This window comes from Xenopus laevis, chromosome 6S, assembly GCF_017654675.1.
Source record: "Xenopus laevis strain J_2021 chromosome 6S, Xenopus_laevis_v10.1, whole genome shotgun sequence".
Classification (NCBI taxonomy): Eukaryota; Metazoa; Chordata; class Amphibia; order Anura; family Pipidae; genus Xenopus; species Xenopus laevis.
Genome location: NC_054382.1, coordinates 37,812,020 through 37,831,118, shown reverse-complemented (window position 1 = coordinate 37,831,118; position 19,099 = coordinate 37,812,020). Strand labels below are relative to the sequence as shown.

At 36.3% G+C, this 19,099-nt stretch overlaps 1 protein-coding gene across 1 annotated transcript in view; it reads right to left on the bottom strand.

Moving 5' to 3' along the window:
• The window catches only part of LOC108719687 (potassium voltage-gated channel subfamily H member 8), a 182,800-nt gene extending 164,391 nt beyond the window's left edge, over positions 1–18,409 (bottom strand). Inside the window, exon 1 of the mRNA XM_041567523.1 lies at positions 18,210–18,409. Within this exon, the coding sequence (XP_041423457.1) occupies positions 18,210–18,285 (76 nt within the window). The 5' untranslated portion in view covers positions 18,286–18,409. The remainder of the gene's footprint in view (positions 1–18,209) is intronic.
• Between the last annotated feature and the right edge of the window lie 690 nt (positions 18,410–19,099).

The window sequence follows — 19,099 nt, the reverse complement described above, 5'->3', positions numbered from 1 at the left end:
ATTTTAATCTAAATTTAATCAAACCGACAAACCATAGGGCCTGAAACGTCACTGTACCCAGATCGTTGCCAAATGTGCTTAATAAAGGTTTTTTATTCTTAAACATAAACTGGTGCTGTGCTTCAAGTCTTCTGTGCCCATCTTAAATGCACACAAAAAGACATATAATAATGATAATGTCTTTTAAAAGCATGTAAAAAATGTATATTACATAAAGACCAATAGATAAAATTGATTTTACTGTGGTATAGTTTTCCTGTTCTGAATAATACCAACATAGACTAAAACAACTTAATTGGTTTGGAAAATAGGTTCATCTTTCTTGGTTCAGAAGGCAACATTTCAGATCTGCCAAATTAATTCAGCTAAAATTATTCAACTGTAGAGCATTGCAAGCAAGTTCAAAATCCCATTACATAATTAGTTAAAAAGGTACAGAATTGTGAATAGCAATTATAATAACTCCCACATGTATGTAAATTGAGGGCAAAAACCCATGCTCTATGCAGCAATTTTGTTACATTGCTGAAGCCTCTAACATTCTCCATCAATATAATTAACATACTGCTCTAGCCATTTAATGACTTTGGCCATTGGCCACAATTCTTTCAGGGCACGACAATAAATAATAACAGTTTTTGTATTGTAAAAGAAAGAACTCCATTATAAATGCAAATGCATTCAGGGATCTTTTTATTATTGAAGTACAATCAATGTTTTATTCCACATTAAGGGCCTTTATCAGCATTAGAAACTATGGATCTATATAAATGACTCTACTATGGAGCTATTTACACAGTTATTTCATTTGTAGAAAGTATCTTGGTTAACACCGTGTTGGAATCAATATATTGCCTACCTTCTGCTATTCTATGTAAACGATATGTGTAAGGGTTTTAATTCCCCTGTAATATTTTCTAAATCTGTTGCTTTATTCCTTTATTGATCTTGTATGCTGACATTCATAAATTGTGTCAATTATGATTCTTCAGATTCTATCCGTGAAATGTCAGAGGGCTTTTGTGAAAGAATAAATATCTTTCTTTATTTTAATTTTCTTTGAGAACCATTAAGGTTAAACTTCTAAATGTACCATTATTGATTCCAAATATATTTTGTATATTTATTATTTGTTGTGTCCATTTGAGGCAGGAAATGTAAATAATTTGTCGCCCTATAAAAAAAATAATATACAGGGCTGTAGAACAGGAAATCTTTTGAGATGAGAAAGATTGACTTGCTTGATTAGTTTACTGTAGGGACACGGATGCTTGATCTTAGACAATAATTGTACCTGCTATAAATGATTTATCTGCTTTATAAAATTCCCTGTGGTTTTTATGTATCTTGGTTTGATTGGTGCACATTTGTATGTCCTCTCCACTTTAATAAATCATTGTGATATTTACTCATTAGATTAGATAAATACAAAATACCATTATAGTCTGAATTTTAAATGTTAACTGACAGGCCTCTATGAAGTTACTGTATATATTACACATGGGACAAATTCACTATGCACCAAAAATGCGCTAGCGACGCCTTCGCCGCATTTCGCCAGGGCGCCGCTAATTCACTAAAATCCGAAGTTGCGCTCAGGGAGGCGAAAGTTGTGCTACCTTCAATTCGTCAAGCAAAGCGAAGTTACGCTAGCGATACCTAATTTGCATACAGCGCCAAGTTAAAGTACAATGGACGTATATGTAGCAGCAAATACATTACACTACACAAGCCTGGGAAAGCTTAATAAAATAAAATAGAGTTGTTATTTTGCCCTACACATGAGCCCACTGTATAGTTTATGTGCCATATGTTAGGAAATGTAGGGGGGAAGGAGGGTACCTGAAAAATAAATTTACGATCTTTATCAGCCTATCACCCTTAAAAAAGTAAAAGACGCCAGCGTTTTTTGGGATTTAGAAAAGATCTCAACTTTTTTTTGAGGCAATCCCTATCTACTCTATTGCACTTCACCTGGTCTGAGGTGGCAAAGTCAAGTCTGGCGCAAATCCTCCCCCACACCTGTCTCTTTAAATGGTGGAACAATGCCTTTGGAAATGGGTGTTGGTCTGGGCAGTTTCTCTCTCTTAAAAGCATCTCATGGAACCAATGCTGGGGTCTAGGTTATCTCTCCCCTTTGAAAGCTAATGGCAGGGGAGGACTAAGCCCTATGATGAAAACCAATGCCCAGGGCGGGAGACCTTTTATTTCAGGTAATGCTCTTATGCTGGGAGGCTTTAGCATTTGAAATTATGACCAGAGGTAAATAGTTAGGGACCGCCATATGGGTTTTACCTTGACGTGGTATGGTGGCTTATCAATCTTATGATCATAATTTTGTAACTAAAAAACCCCTGTCTTTGTAAATACATGCATCTGCATAGATTACTGATATGACAGGGGACCAGGGAATGTGCATTGATCAATTTTTCTTCTTTTTTCTATGTCTGTAGTTAATTTGGCCAGATCAGTAGCACTTCCATTGTATTTTAGTACATTTTTATTAAGCCATGGAGTGCTCCCACAACCTTTCCTTTTTGCCCTTTATATGCTACTTGATGTGCCTCTGCATCCTCCATTGCATTCCACAGACCTGGGTAGCACTGCACAGTTGTTGTACAAGAAACACCATGTCTTCTACCTTTCCTCCCTGCCCGATTCTGTCCAGGGTAATGCATCCTAACTAAAAAGTATATATCTAGTGATGGGTGAATTTTTCACTGTTTTGCGAATTTCGCTGGAAATTCTCAAATTTTTCGGCAAATCGAAACAGCACAAATTCGCCCATCACTATATATATCAATGCACTAAACATTAATATTCTAATGCCAACGTAAATCATTTAAAAAACATGCAAAGTCTTCATATGAATGTGTAGCTAAAGTAAAAACATGGTGTTAAAAAGAGTAGTCAGCTTGAAAAAATAAAAATGGTGATTACTGCAACTTTTTTATATTATATTAATATGTGCTTCAGGGCACATCGTACAGTATATAGGTGTATAGAAAATACTTTATTTGGCAGTATGGAAGCACCAAACATAACTTATTTTCAGCAGGATCACTTTTGCCACATACTTTAACTGAATATTCAGAGAAAAACGTAAAAATAATGCCTGAACATGATCTAAAAATCTAAAAACTTAAACATACATTTAGATACAGGTGCACATCTTTATTTTTTGGAGCTCATGTACATTTCAGTCCAATTCTTTTGACAAGACTTGGTTGAATAACATCTTGCATGTGTTTAATTAGAGTAAACATATGTAACTAACTAAAATTTCACATTTGAGATGAATTATTTTACATATAAGGTACTTAACATTTTTCATATGAATTAACACATTCATTATACATTAAGACATCTTTGCAACAATCATACTGTATTTCCCTCTTGTAAAGGCTGGATTGTGTTTACATATCATAACAATATAACGGAAATTTTTCCTTTGTAATTTTTCCTTTGTAATTTTTCCTTTGTAATGTAGTTAAGCCGGAACCTGGAGTTAGGTTGCTGGTACCAATCATAAAGTAGGAGAGCCCAACTAGTCCCGGTTTTCACTGACACCCTTTTTGGAGCCTCAGAACTTTGTACTGCGTTTAAAGCTGGGATCCTACCAACTTCAGAGGTCAGAAGTACCAAAACGAGTTACAGACAAGGGTTAAGTGAAGAAGAGTCAAAACAGGCAGTGGTCTGGACGGGCGGCGAATTTCATAGTCAAAAGGGCAGGCCAAAGTAAAAAACCAGGATCAAAAACAGAAAGTCTTGAGCAGGATCTGACAGAACCAGAAAACAGCTTGGGCAAGGAATGATAGACTGAGCAGGTTTTACTAGGGAGATTTAGTGCCAAGGAAAAATGGAGCATAACCCAAAACAAAGATGGCGCCTACAGCTTCAAAACCCACGTAACATGTAACAGCGTATGTCGTGACATCATCACGCACGCGATGATGCAAATTAGGTTTTTACACCCTCTGGCTGGAGTGCAAGGAGGAAAGAGAGCGTACAGGCCCGGCTGGACACCTTACATTCTTTTAGAGATGCTTCTATCTTCTATTAAACATGTACTAATGGTTCCAAAGTCAAATACAAATTATATTATTTAGACTATAGATTTTTTTTGCTCCATGGCAGGTTAATTCACCTTACTAAACCTTTAGCGTTTGTCTGCAAGACCCGATTGTAGAATTCATATTGGTTAAACAGGGGGTTGTATGTAGTTGAAACTTATTGAATAAAACCCAGCTGTATATAGATACCACTGAGGTATAGTGTTAGGCTGCCTATAATTCTTGTCATCTTATTTGATGAAAGTAAATCATTTAATTGTTTTTAAGCATTTCCAGGGGAACCCATCAAGGATCTTTCAATTATATGGCCAGTGATACAGACTATTTTGCCAAAAAATCAAGATTGTTACAACTGTTATGGAATTTTAGAAAGCTCTTTTGCTGCCTTAAAAAAAAAATACACACACGGCTACATACAAGAAAAACAATAATAAATGTACAAGTATGGGGCCTACTATCTGGAATATTTGTCTTTCTGTAATTTGGGTTACCAATAACATCAAATAAACCTAACAGAATTATTCTGTCAACCATATGGTTATATGCAGCTGAGTTACCTTCAAGGTATTGGTTGATTATTACTTTTATTATTAACGGACATTGCTAAAAAATGTTTTAAATTATTTGCTTAGAATGCAATCTGTAGTGAATGGCTCTCCTGTGCTTGGGAGCTTAAATTTAATTAAATACAGACATTTTTTAAACAAACTAATCTTGGATAGTGCCCTGAAAATATTTATATTACCAAAACAAATATAGTTGTAACAAATAATACCAGCTAAACTAAAATTAAATATTAGTTTGGAGCATTCTAAGTAACTCTACTCTTAATATCTATAACATGAATTTCTATATCATATAAAATGGGTCCCTCTCCAACAATATACATTATAGTATGCCTATGCCTATGTATAATATATTCTGCATATATTATACATAGGTATATATTATTTATCAAAACAAAAGCCATGGCATATATTGATACGGTGTATGCATACTTTGAGGCCAATATTGTAGATAGGCTTAAGCAAAAAAACACATACCGTATATACTCGAGTATAAGCCGAGTTTTTCAGCACCCAAAATGTGCTGAAAAACTGTACCTTGGCAGTAGATAAAGCCAATGTGCACAATGACCCAAAGCGCATCAATTGCGCTCATGAAATGTCCTCATGTGCCCTGCTCAGCTGCCTCGTTCCTGGCTGTATTTATTAGTTTAGTCGGACGACATTTTCACTGCATGACATTGTTTCTGCCGTATATGGGTATGCGGCGATAGCCCCTCATACATCTTCTGTGACATGCGGTACTGCCAACGCACTTCAGAGCTTCGTTGTGCAGTTAAGTGTGCCAATACTACGGGACTCCAGTTCTCTCTGCCGTATATGGACATGCGCCGATAGCCCCACCTACATCTTCTGTGACATCCGGTGCTGCCGACGCACTTCAGAGCTTCGTTGTGCAGTTACGTGTGCCAATACTACGGGTCTCTCTCTCTCTCTCTCTCTCTCTCTCTCTCTCTCTCTCTCTTATACCAGCTGCTGCCTGAGTACATACACAACTGTTCTGTGCAATATACAAGCCATTTCAGCTGCTGTTTATAGCCTATATATCAGGGCCAATATGTAATTCTAGGATTGCATTGGGTTTTATTTTTAACCTTTTCAGAAACAACTACCCTGCTTATTTTACAAATCTGGACAACACATTTTACTCACATTGGTACAGTAAGCAGGTCACTTGTCTCCAAATCCTGCCCTGGCAGTGTATCCAAGAAGATTACTACTACCACTGGTTGAGAGAATGGCCATTAACCCTCAGGGGTTGATAATTATTATTATGGAACATTTTTCAATCATTATATTTTTTTTGTGGCCAAATTTAGGAAAACTTACCAGTAGCTGCTGCATTTCTCACTTTTGGCTTATACTCGAGTCAATACATTTTCCCCATTTTTCTAGGTAAAATTAGGTACCTCGGTTTATACTCGGATCAGCTTATACTCGAGTATATATACGGTAATCACAAAGAATCGCCTCATAATTAAACCTGCTTTCAGTATTAGATGTAACTAGTTTAAAGGGATACTGTCATGGGAAAAATTTTTTTTTTCAAAATGAATCAGTTAATAGTGCTGCTCCAGCAGAATTCTGCACTGAAATACATTTCTCAAAAGAGCAAACAGATTTTTTTTATATTCAATTTTGAAATCTGACATGGGGCTAGACATTTTGTCAATTTCCCAGCTGCCCCATGTCATGTGACTTGTGCTCTGATAAACTTCAATCACTCTTTACTGCTGTACTGCAAGTTGGAGTGATTATCACCCCCTCCCTTTTTCCCCCCAGCAGCCTCACTCGAGTATAAGCTGATCCGAGTATAAACCGAGGTATGAAGATCCAAATTACAGATAGGTCATGAACATTTTGGATAACAGTTCCCATACCTGTATTTTCTGATGCTCTTTGTTATCGGTTATCTGTAATAGATATTTCATGAATAGTATGTAGTATTTTGTTTTTAAATTTGTTCATATATTTAGCAACTTAATTGTGTCTTCCTCAGCAACAAGCATATGAGGGGAGTCATTTACAGATTTCTCCTGCTCTTACTGTCTGATTCCAGGATTCAGCAGTAAGTAATTTGCAAGGCACTAATGTATCATACTAATTGCAAAGATTACAGGGATTATTTACTAAAGTACAGTCTGGCTTTTTGGGACAAAACTCAAATTTTTCGTTTTTTTTCGAAAACTTGAAATTCTTGAGATTCATTAAATTCTTAAGCAGCAAAAAGCCAGAATCCAAAAATCCGCCATCTCAGACCTGCCGAGGTTGTCTATATAAGTCAATGGCAGAGGTCCCTATCCTATTTTGAAGTTTCTGTGGTCTGCACTGGAATTAGCCTGAAAATCCAACCTTTTCTGGCTTTTCAGGCAAAAGTCTGGAAAAACTCGTACTATTCGGACTTTTGGCACGATTTTATCGAGTTTTCACCCAAACAGATTAAGTCAATCTTTTTTAAAAATATATAAGGTCAAATCGTTGATTCTAGATTGTTCAGACTTTTTTATTTAAAAAATCTGAATAATTCGTCTTTTGATAAATAATGTACCCAAGGTATGCTAAGGTTTAAAAAGGGTTGTTCACTTTTAAATAAACTTTTAGTATGATGTAGAGAGTGATATTCTGAGACAATTTGCAATTAGTTTTCATTTATTATTATTTCTGTTTTTTGAGTTATTTAGCTTTTATTCGTCAGCTCTCCAGTTTGCAATTTCAGCAATGTGGTTGCTAGGGTCCAAATTACCTTAGCTACCATTTATTGATTTGAGTAAGAGACTGGAATATGAACAGGAGCGGGTCCGAATAGAAAGAGAAGTAATAAAAAGTAGCAATAACAATAAATTCATAACCTTACAGAGCATTTGTTTTTAAAATGGGATCAGTGACCCCCATTTGAAAGCTGAAAGAGTCAGAAGAAGAAGGCAAATAATTCTAAAACTATAGAAAATAAATGATGTCGACCAATTGAAAAGAATCTTAGAATTAGCAATTCTATAGCATACTAAAAGTTAACTGAAAGGTGAACCACCCCTTTAAGTTTAATTTGATTCTGTTTTTAATACCATTGACAGTTTTTGTATGTCTTTATTTGTTTTAATCCTTTTCTCACCATGTTCTTGCATTGTTTACATGCTGAGTTAACCATAAATATTAAATATACTTATATTAATCTGATGTTACATTTGAAATGGAAAAAAAAGCCTTTTAGTATGACAGTCACTTGTTTTTCAACATACTGTGCTAATCCTACATCTAAATCTCTTTCTCCAGGCATAAAGAACAATACATTGATAGCAGCTTTTAAAGTCTTTGCAAAAATGATACAGTAATACATTCAACTTTCCCAACAGATGTTGTTTAGCACTCTCAATTTTAATGCCAGCCATTGACTGTGTACAATAAAACTGCCATGATCCCAAACACAGATAGCACACATTGTTCAATACAAATTGTGAAACTCACTTAAATTTCTATTGTTGCCCTGATCCTTTTACCTCTTGCCTCTGGGCTCAGCATGTATTCAGGTGTTGAATATGAAAAAAGAAAATCTTATTTTGAGCATACAAAAGAAGCAAGTACTGCCTGCATAAAGGAAACTTATAACAATATACCTTTCCTTACCAACGTTACCAAAACTGCGGGTGCTTCTAATTCTTAAAGGAGAACTAAATTCTAAAAATCAATATGGCTAAAATTCCCTATTTCATATAATGAGCATATAGCACCAGCCTAAAGTTTCAGCTTCTCAATTACAGCAATGATCCAGGATTTCTAACCTGTCAAAGGGGGTCACCATCTTGGAAAGTGTCTGCGACACTCACATGCTCAGTGGGCTCTGAGCAGCTGTTGAGAAGCTAAGCTTAGGGGTTGTTGCTAATTATCAAGCAGAAAATGAGGTTTGTCTGTAATAAAAGCTGATGCTACAAGGCTGATTATTAAATTATGAAGCTAATTGTTCTGGTTTCTGAGCTGCCATGTAGTAATTATATATTAATTACTAATAAGCCTTATACTGTGACATGTATGTATAACTTTATTTGTAAAGCGCAGTTAAGGAGCCGCAGCGCTGTACAGTGCATAAAAGTACAATATATATAAGAGTATACATGGGGGAGACAAATCACATAATAAATATATACAGAATCATAGGGCAAAGAACTTAAGTGTTATGTGGTAAGAGACTAGTGGGAAGGAGGTCCCTGCCCTGTAGAGCTTACAGTTTAAGTGGATGGGAGGCTAACATACAGGTACAAATTGGAGATGAAAAAGTGCACAAGGTAAGGCATAGTCAGTAGGGGCAGGACTAGGCTAATGTTCTAGTGGTCCAAAAGGTAGACTCTTAGGGGCAAATTTACTTAAGTTTGAATATCGAGGGTTAATTAACCCTCGATATTCGACTGCCGAATTGAAATCCTTCGACTTCGAATATCGAAGTTGAAGGATGTACCGCAATTCGTTCGATCGAACGATTAAATCCTTCGAATCGTTCGATTCGAAGAATTTTAATCCATCAATCAAACTATTTTTCTTCGAGCTAAAAATGCTAGCAAAGCCTATGGGGACCTTCCCCATAGGCTAACATTGACTTCGGTAGGTTTTAGGTGGCGAATTAGGGGGTCGAAGTTTTTTTTTAAAGAGACTATCGAATGGTCGAATAGTCGAACGATTTTTAGTTCGAATTGTTCGATTCGAAGTCGAAGTCGTAGTTGAAGGTCGAAGTAGCCCATTCGATGGTCGAAGAAGCCAAAAAAACATTCGAAATTCGAAGTTTTTTTTCCTCTATTCCTTCACTCGAGCTAAGTAAATGGGCCCCTAAGTTTTTTCTTGAAGAGATTAAGAGAGGATTCCTAATGGAGGAATTCAGGGATGGAATTCCAGAGTTAAGGAGCAGCAAGATAGAAGGGTTTGAGACGAGAGGTGGCAGTGGATGTGGATGGTGTGAAGAGAAGGTTGCTCTGAGAAGATCGGAGAAGATGACCAGGAACATATAGTGAGACAAGGGAAGAAATGTAGTGAGGAGCAGAGGAGTGAAGGGCTTTGAATGTTAGTAGAAGGCTTTTATATGCTATCTGCTAAGGATTTTAGTCGGGGTTGAGCAGGTTCCCCTTTAAAGGAGAACTATAGCTTAATTAAAGAAGTAGTTATAAATGTTGTATATTATGTTTTGGGCTTCTGTACTGGCCCAAGGCAACTACAACCCTTTTGCAGTGAAGATCTTTGCCCCAAAAGATGCCCCAGTAGCTCCCCATCTTCTTTTCTGCTGATTCACTGCCCATGCTCTGTGCTGCTGTTAGTTACTTAGCTTAGGGACCCACTCACAATATACTGTACACCTAGAATATAAATAATATAGCCAAGATATGCCCATTTCTTTCACAAAGAACAGCCAAAACACTAATCCATGCCCTTATCTTATCCCGTTTAGACTATTGCAATCTCCTCCTAACTGGTCTTCCTGACTCCCATCTTTCTCCCCTCCAATCAGTCTTAAACTCTGCTACCAGAAGGATCCTGGTTATGGCGCTTATATTTGCCACTATTAATCAACTGAAAACCGAAATAAACGAAAATTAATATGTTTTGAGAAACTAAAGGGTGAATTTGCGCCACTTCATCAGGCGCAAATTCGCTACCACTACGCTAATTCACTAAAATGCGAAGTTGCGTCTCAGCAGCTGAACGCTGGAGAAGTTTTGCTATCATTAATTCGTCAGCGCAAGCATTTCATAGCAAACTTTTGCTAGCGTTCAATTCTGCCTAGCGAATCTTGTTAGTATTCTTATGCTTAGGTCAATTTGAATAGGCTGGGTATACTACAGTACATATAAATGTCTTTATTGGAGATGTTGGTGCAAATGCTTTTCCGTTGCGTTTTTTCCAAAGAAAACAACCCCAACCTTGACAGTCTACCCTCATAATTTAAGTCTTCCATCCCTATAACCAGTTTAGTTGCACGTCTCTGCACTCTCTCCAGCTCATTTATATCCCTCTTAAGGACTGGAGTCCAAAACTGCACTGCATACTCCAGATGAGGCCTCACCAGGGACCTATAAAGAGGCATAATTATGTTTTCATCCCTTGAGTTAATGTCCTTTTTTAACCAAGACAGAACTTTATTTGCTTTAGTAGCCACAGAATGACACTGCTCAAATTTAGACAACTTGTTATCTACAAAAACTCCTAGATCCTTCTCATTAAAGGAAACTCCCAACACACTGCAATTTAGTGTATAACTTGCATTTATATTATTTTTGCCAATGTGCATAATCTTGCATTTATCAACATTGAACCGCATTTTCCAGTTTGCTGATCAGTTTTCCAATATAGTCAAATCACTCTGCAAAGTGGCAGCATCCTGCATGGAACCTATAGTTCTGCACAATTTAGTATCATCTGCAAAAATAGAAACAGTACTTTCAATGCCCACCTCCAGGTCATTAATAAACAAGTTGAAAAGCAAGGGACCTAGTACAGAGCCCTGCAGTACTCCAGTAATAACACTGGTCCAATTAGAAAATGTTCCATTTACCACCACTCTTTGTAGTCTATCTTTTAGTCAGTTCTCTATCCAGGTACAAATACTATGTTCCAGGCCAACATTCCTTAATTTAACCAGTAACCTTCTGTGTGACACTGTATCAAATGCTTTAGCAACATCTAAGTAGGTCTAGGTTCTAGAGGACAAAAGGAACTGCCATGTTCAGAATTTATTCCACCTATATTTTAAAATATATTACTTCTCATTCTGTATTTAGCCTTTAGCACTGATGGATTTCTGAACATCATTCTTAGTCAAATATGGAAAGTAAGCACAGGTCCCAATGCATAAAATCAATGACTATGCTGTGCAATATGATATTGGCAAAAGCTTTTCTAGCAAATAAAGGAGCATTGGGGTTAGTTTATTAAATTAGGTACAAAATTGCACCAATACAGTTGCTAAAAGCAACCAATAAGCAACCAAGGTCTACACCAGTTGGAAAATTACAGCAAAGACCTGTTAATTTTAGCCACTCTGTCCACCTTTACATGTACAATTTAGCACCTATATTTGTAAAGCCCTACAGTATTTAGCAAATCAAGTGGAAATAATAATTGATCTCACTTACAGTACATCATTACTACTTGTAGCCATAAAGTTTTTTTTACATTATATTGGGTCTTTCTTATTATACATATAAACACTATTCCAGCCAGCCTGACACAAAGGTTCACACAACCAGCTCTACATTCTCCAATGTCAGAGTGTCGGCTGCGGTAGGTAGGCTGGGAGTGCCATGGGATCACTTTTTTATACCGAAAGAAATTTGTGACTAGTGATGGGTCAATCTGTGCCGTTTCGCTTCATGAAAAATTTGCAAAACGGCAAAAAATTTGCAAAACGCATTGAAGTCTATGGGCGTAAAAATAATTTTGACGCGGGACAATTTTTATACGTGCGACTATTTGATCCAAATGCATTAAAGTCAATGGGCATGTGAATAATTTTGACACACGTCAATTTTATGTACTATTTTTTTCTTGTTACGGTGGATTTTTTGCCTGCCGAATTGATTCACCCATTACTATTTTACATGACATGCTCCTACTGATTTTCATATGAATGAGTATCAACTTGATTACTGAATTAATTTTTATATTTAAAATTATGGATAATGCCCATTACTGATTATCAAACCTTTAAATCATCAGATCTTTTTCAGATATACAGGTAGAAACAATAGAATTCTACCTGTATCTGACGATTCATCACTAATAATGCCAGATGTTTGGGTGACTTCAAAGGCACCCAATCAAAATTTTCCATCCAGCCTGATCTACGAGCCAACCAATATACAAGTCTTCTGCTGATATCGGTTGGCTCTTTTCTCATCATACAGGCACCGAATATCGTACGAAAATGTGCTTTGTATGATATTATCTGTGCATCTATGGCCATCTTTAGTTTCCTATAAAGATTGTGGAAATGTGATCTTTATAGAAATGTATCAAAACAGTCAGAAGGTACATAGAGTGGGCAGGAAAAAGTGTCATCATGCATTCATTCTTTAATAAACACAGCTCCTGTAATGCTCTAATCCTTTATAATATGGAGGAGAATGGTTGCAGACCAGCAACATTTGGGTAGAGCAGCACTGGTTAAGTCTGCTTAAAATTGAGCCCTATAACTGCTGAAGATGACCACTAGTATTGATACCTTTATTACTTGTGTGGCTTGTTATTGCAGAATTGCTATTATTAAATCATTCTGTGGCACTGTATTTTCCCAATTTGTTTGATAATGGCTGCTTATTCTTTTCAAATAGCACTGAACAAGTTAGTGCACATATTTGAGCTCATTTACTATGCAAAATTAGATGCAAAACACAATTTTTTGCCCTCATACCAACTTGCTTTCCCATAGTGCAAACTATATTGGCTGGCACAGGCTTAAATCAGGTAGAAATCAGGCATAAATCTTTGCAACTCATTCTAGTGTTTCAGAAAGTTTCCATCCAATAGTGAATATCTTGCAGCCCTTATAAGACCACATATTTGCCTCTTACTTACACCCCATAGGTGCAAGATGTAGTACCCTTGGGTGCCACTTCAGATCCTTCAAGGTGAGGGTGCAGAACTCTACTACATTCATAAAGTAATGTGATAAAGCACAAAGCTTGCCCAGGTGAAGTATACGGAACGCATTTTAGGACATCCTAAACAGTCATGCTAACTCCGCCTTCAGCCTTCTGCCCTCAGCCCTCAGGCTGAGAAGGGAGGGTAGAAGACTGAGGTTTGATTGCAGATTTGGACGATGAGTGACGGTAAAAGCACCCGATGCGCCATTCAGAAGGCATAGGACATCGCAGGAAGGAAGGGTATTTCGCCGCAGGATGTCCTAAAATGCGTTCCATAGAAGTAACCCATAGCAATGAATTATATGTTTGATTTCAAGTTGGTGACCAGAGATGCTAACTTGCTCATTGGTTGCTATGAGTAACTAGACCAGTTGCAAACTTTATACCTCATATTAGTATTATGCCCCCTCTGGGGCTGTCCATGGTCTACTATATCACTGTTCCAATAACTAAAATTTTGTAGAGTATGCAAGGATAAAAAAATATCCTTTAGATCATTTCTAACAGTTGGACCTATAAGAATCCATTATATATTTGTGGGTCAAGGATCCAGACCTGCAAACCAAGAGGTAGCCATAAAAGTCTACTATGTTCCATAGGGGTAAGCAAATTGAACCACTATGCCTAAAACAACCTATGGTTGAATTATTAATAGTCATCTCTAAAAGTTGTTGTATTTAGAAATACTAAAATAATACTATACCAGTGTAGTCCTGCTTATAGAGGAAAATTGTGTTTTATAAAAAAAAACACATCTATTTGATTAAGTAAAGATGGCCAAAAATGGTTGATTTAGCATTGCTTGAAATATGAATTTCAACCTATATTACATTCGAAAGCATTTTTGTCTTCAGTAAGCTTTATTTACTGTCATGATACAATTATCTTCAGATCCTATTTTTAGTTAGTAGTTTGAATGCGGAGTCATTTTTTACTATTAGAGTCTTGATGAAATTCCTCATGGAAGACAATATTTGCACTATATTATACTAAGGTCCCTTAGGAGGACCAACACATTTATGCTATAAAAAATAATAATGAAAGTTATTCCCTGTGTGCATTGTCTCTATCTCTCTACTTTCTGTCTTTCTCTATATATACTGTGTATAGGTGTGCATGTGTCTATGTTTGCCCATGGATGTGTCACTTGATTCTGTTTGCCTCTCTGTGTATGCATGAAATACAATAGAAAGTAGATTATACTGTGGCTAATGCAAACAATAGAAGACAGCATGAAAAATGAACACAGTGGCTGTTCACTGGCGTAGAGAAATTTGACTGATACATGGCTTCATGTGCATCTTCTTCTGCCTGAATTTTATTCCTGCACCAGTGCATGTGAGCAGAGTCTATTTGAGTATATTATAAACTCCTTATTTGCATGCCTCAATATTTTTTCCCATATGTAAATATGGTATTACCCTCAGCTGAGTAGAAGCCTTTCATATTTAAGCCACTTAGGGAATAAACATATGGCATTTTATATGTATTAATGCATTTTGTGTTGGGTGATGAATACGTATTTTTTTCACATACGGATGGAAACTCTCATTATCTTGTCTGCTACACCATACTGTACTTTTGCAATAATTATCGAGTCAATTGTTATGTCTCTTACATACATTTATGTTGACTAACTGTAATGCTTTACCTTTCTTTTTATGTAATAGGACTTACTCAAATGCAAGATTTTTATTCATATGCAATTACTAAACTTTCACAACAACAGATCTGTATATTGTTCCATTTGTATACGGTGCATTAATGGGGGGGGGGGGGATTATGTAGCTGAGTACTTAAAAAATTCAAATGAGTGACGTTTCATTTACTGGCAGAATGAATTATAACAGCTAGTGCATGGCAAAGAATATTGTTTGATCTAAGGAAGTTACAGTATCTTCTAGTTAATTATGTTTGATCAGGATTTGTTTTTAAGCATTTGCATGCATAAACAATTTTGCTAATAGGGGCATTATGTAGATAAGTGACTAAATGGCAGCAATTAAAAAGTTGGGTATTGACTACAGATAATTATTCTTCATCACTGATAAGTAACCAGCAGTTTTCCAAGAAGCCCTTAATTTATAGATAGATATATCCTATCTTATATGCTTATGAGTCTGTCACTGGCCTCAATCATACTGCTAGGGTTTATGTAGGGATAACTAATTGTTAATGATATAGGGCAACACAACTTTAATAAAAACGTGTGCCTGCGAGTGGTACAATGCACTATATTTTTAGTCTACGTTCCTTATGTGTAATGTCAGAATGGGATGCCAGGGGCCCTCCAGAAAACCTTAGATGATGGACCCACTTTCCAAATTTTTATTTGTCTTCTGCTCTTAACCTCATTATTCTCCTAGACCTTATATCTACTTACTACATTCTTCCTTTATTAAGAATTTTCCCCATAAAGAAACATTGAATGATCATAAAATAGGCTTAATGGTTAGAAGCAAGAGGGCCCACTGACACCTGGGCCCACAGGGAGTTTTCCTGGTATACAGGTGGGCCAGTCCAACACTGTGTAGTGTTAAGAAACAGAAATATTTAAAAAATTGATTGTTTTCCTCATTTATGAACGTTTTAGTGTTCACTGAAATGGAATAGAAATAAAATATGTTTTAAAGGGAAACATATGTATTGCTTTATTTAATAGTTATAATGTTTAGGGTTGATGCGTTGCTTTTCATTGCCAGCAGCCTTATGACACCACAACTGAAGCCTTCTGTGTGGCCCAAGCCTACATCTGATCCTTATTAGCCACCCTGCTTCTTTAGATCTTCTTGGCGTTGCTTACCCTCACTAGGTTACTGATGCATATAAAAATGTAGTATCTTGCACCCCAAGGTAGCACACAGCATGCAGCCTTGCAGAAGGATGACCATGCCATAGGATTGCAAAGATATGTTTTGGAAGCACATAATATTCTAACATCAGTGGTATAGAGCTGGCCTCAGAAAGTGACAGATACATGTTATAAATTAGGACATGTCTGAACCAACGTTCTACTTGACTTCGAAGTATTGTCGAAGTATTGTCAACAGGAATACAAATCTTATACACTGTATACATATTTCCAGTGATCAGGAACTTGATTATACAGCTTTTCTTTTATTTAGAGAAAATCTGGGATCCCTTTTCCCTGTTCTGTTGGTTGGAATTATAATTAATTCTCGTTGGATTAGAGACTCTGTTGTGGATTAGTCTATCACTGATGATAGCATAGAGCATTCCCCCAGTGTGATGTGTGCAAATTAAAAAAAAAAAAGTCTATGAGCAGCAGTTTCCAGTGCTGAATTTAGTAAAGAGAACAGAGTACAAAATCACAATAAAATACTTTACATGACAATCTTGAGATGTTTAAAACTTTTTTTTTCAATTTAAACCTAATATTTGGAATATTTTCTAAATATAAGGGGAAATTCTTGTTTCTTTAGCTGTCGCCACTAAGCCTTTGTTTTAATTATCAGTTCAATATTTGTCAACATAATATACACATTTGCACCTCATTCTGTAGCACTACATTCAGTGTCTTTTGTTCAGTGTTCCATGAAACATTACCTTTATTACTGCTATTATTTATTGTCAAAATGACTGCCCTCACCTATATAATAAATAAGAAACTGCTCAGCCTTAGTCTGCTCTAAATATTTGTACAAATAACGAATATGTCCTTTATTAGACATGAATTATGCACTAAACTATCACACTTCTTCAGCATTGCTAATATTAAACTTAACTGGATGTTTATGTTACCTTACCTCAAAACATTTATCTTGGGATTATCAATATTAAATATGTTCCCTTCAATCTGCTTTACTGAACCACTAAGCTCATTCCTAGAGAAATGAGGATTTAGTTACTGAAATGTAATGGGCATCCACAGAGAAATGTAACATTTCATAACAGGTTCCTGTTTTATAAAGCTAAATTGTAATAAAGGCACAAACTATTGCGGATTTGTTTCCCCTTTATGGAATAATATTAAAATATACATGCTTAAATAACCTCATTCTCTATCTAGACCACTGCTCAGTCAATCATGAGGATGGTTATTAGTGCAGAGTTCTGAGGATAAATAGAGGCAAAGAGACTTACAGTAAGGCTTTCCACTGCACAGAATTGCTGGACTAAAGCGAGAGAGCAGCAGGGACATCTGATTAATTTATCAAATGGGAGTAAGCATTACCATTTTATGATCGAGCACGAGGAGCAAATAGATGGAGCTACATAAGTGCATTGCATTATAAGCAGAAAATAGGTTATGCCAGAGACCCAATTATACATTACATATGTTACTGGGAGAACTGTAATTGAAAGGTTTCTTAGAGATTCTTTCATAACCAGGTATGTTTAGAAATTCAGATTATCTCTGAATATCAAAGTGACTATCAGCATGCTACTGTACCTACACCTTCAAAGACTTTGGTTGAAACAATAATTAGAAGCAGCATGCTTTTTTTTTAGCCAGGCTAGCATCACTTAGCTGGCAGAATGAAATACTTTTATGAGAAAAGCAGCATTCAGAAGCAGAGCCTTTCCCAAAACTGTCCTCAAAACATAATGTTAGATAATCTTTTAATCTCCAGCAGATTTAGATGAATGAACATACAGGCATAGATATACCAGCATCTGGGAAACAACAATCTGTGAAAGTTGAGAACTGTCCATGGTGCTGAAATACAATAAAGCGATGGGTGTAGTGCAATACAGGGAATATTTCAAGAACCTGTTATGGAAAGGACCATATAGCAAGATGACATGCAAAAGGCAGCACTTTATACTAATAAAAAGTTAGCAGAATATAGAGAAAACACAATGCAATAATGTAGATTTTCCCATGGATACTTTTACTGCAAAAAACACACTTTGGGAAATTCTCTCCTTAAATACCAACACTGAAATAAAACTGCAATTTAGAATAGGGTAGAAAAGTGCAGACTTACGTGTCCCATCGAATCTAGTTGCTATTGTATCAAGGAAGGTGTTCTGGGGTGCTAATAATCCTTTCATAACAGGCATTTTTCCAGCTCAGTGTGTAATTCTCCATCAAAGTTTATAGACAAAGATGTTTTGGGAGAAAGTGCAGTGGGGGAGGGATGAAATGAGGAAGAGGAGGTGGTGGATGAAGTGGCAGTGGTGCCAAAGTCTGTATCCTGACAGAATCTGTGTTTGGACAGCCTTATAGGTGTGGTTTTGTGCTGTGCACGAGCAGGCAGAGCTGCATGGTCCTAACTCACAACAGCAAGTATTATTTTTTATTCTGAAGCTGCTGAAAGACATGTGCATGTATTGTTAGCTTTTTTTCTGTGTGTTTTGCTCTTCTCCTTTAAGCCCATTCTTGGCAAGCAAGTCATTTTGTTGCAAATGCACATTTGTTTGCATTTTTAACCATGTAGTGAGAGTTAAGGTTATTATAGTTTCATAAATATGTATTATAGTGCAATATAAAAAAAAAATAAGATAATCCTTATTATGTGCCACTGCCTTCATTAATTGCTCATTTCACCCAGTTTACCCAAATTTGAATTAAAACTGAATCTATTTAATAATTCACAATTCAAATTTGAATTTCCTATTCAACCCTTAAGAAATCTGCCCTGATTGTAGTATGACATACTACAAAAATCTGTATCTATTATTAGTGATGAGTGAACGTATTCGCCAGGAATGGATTTGCGTCAAAATTCATCTGTGAATCTTTTGCTCGAAACCGCAACAAAACATCGCAGCTGCAAAAAAAAGAAAATAAGAAAAACACCCATTGAAAAACACTTTAATGCATTTGGACAAAAAAGTCACCAAGACAAAATTGTCGCTGAGACCAAAAAAGTTG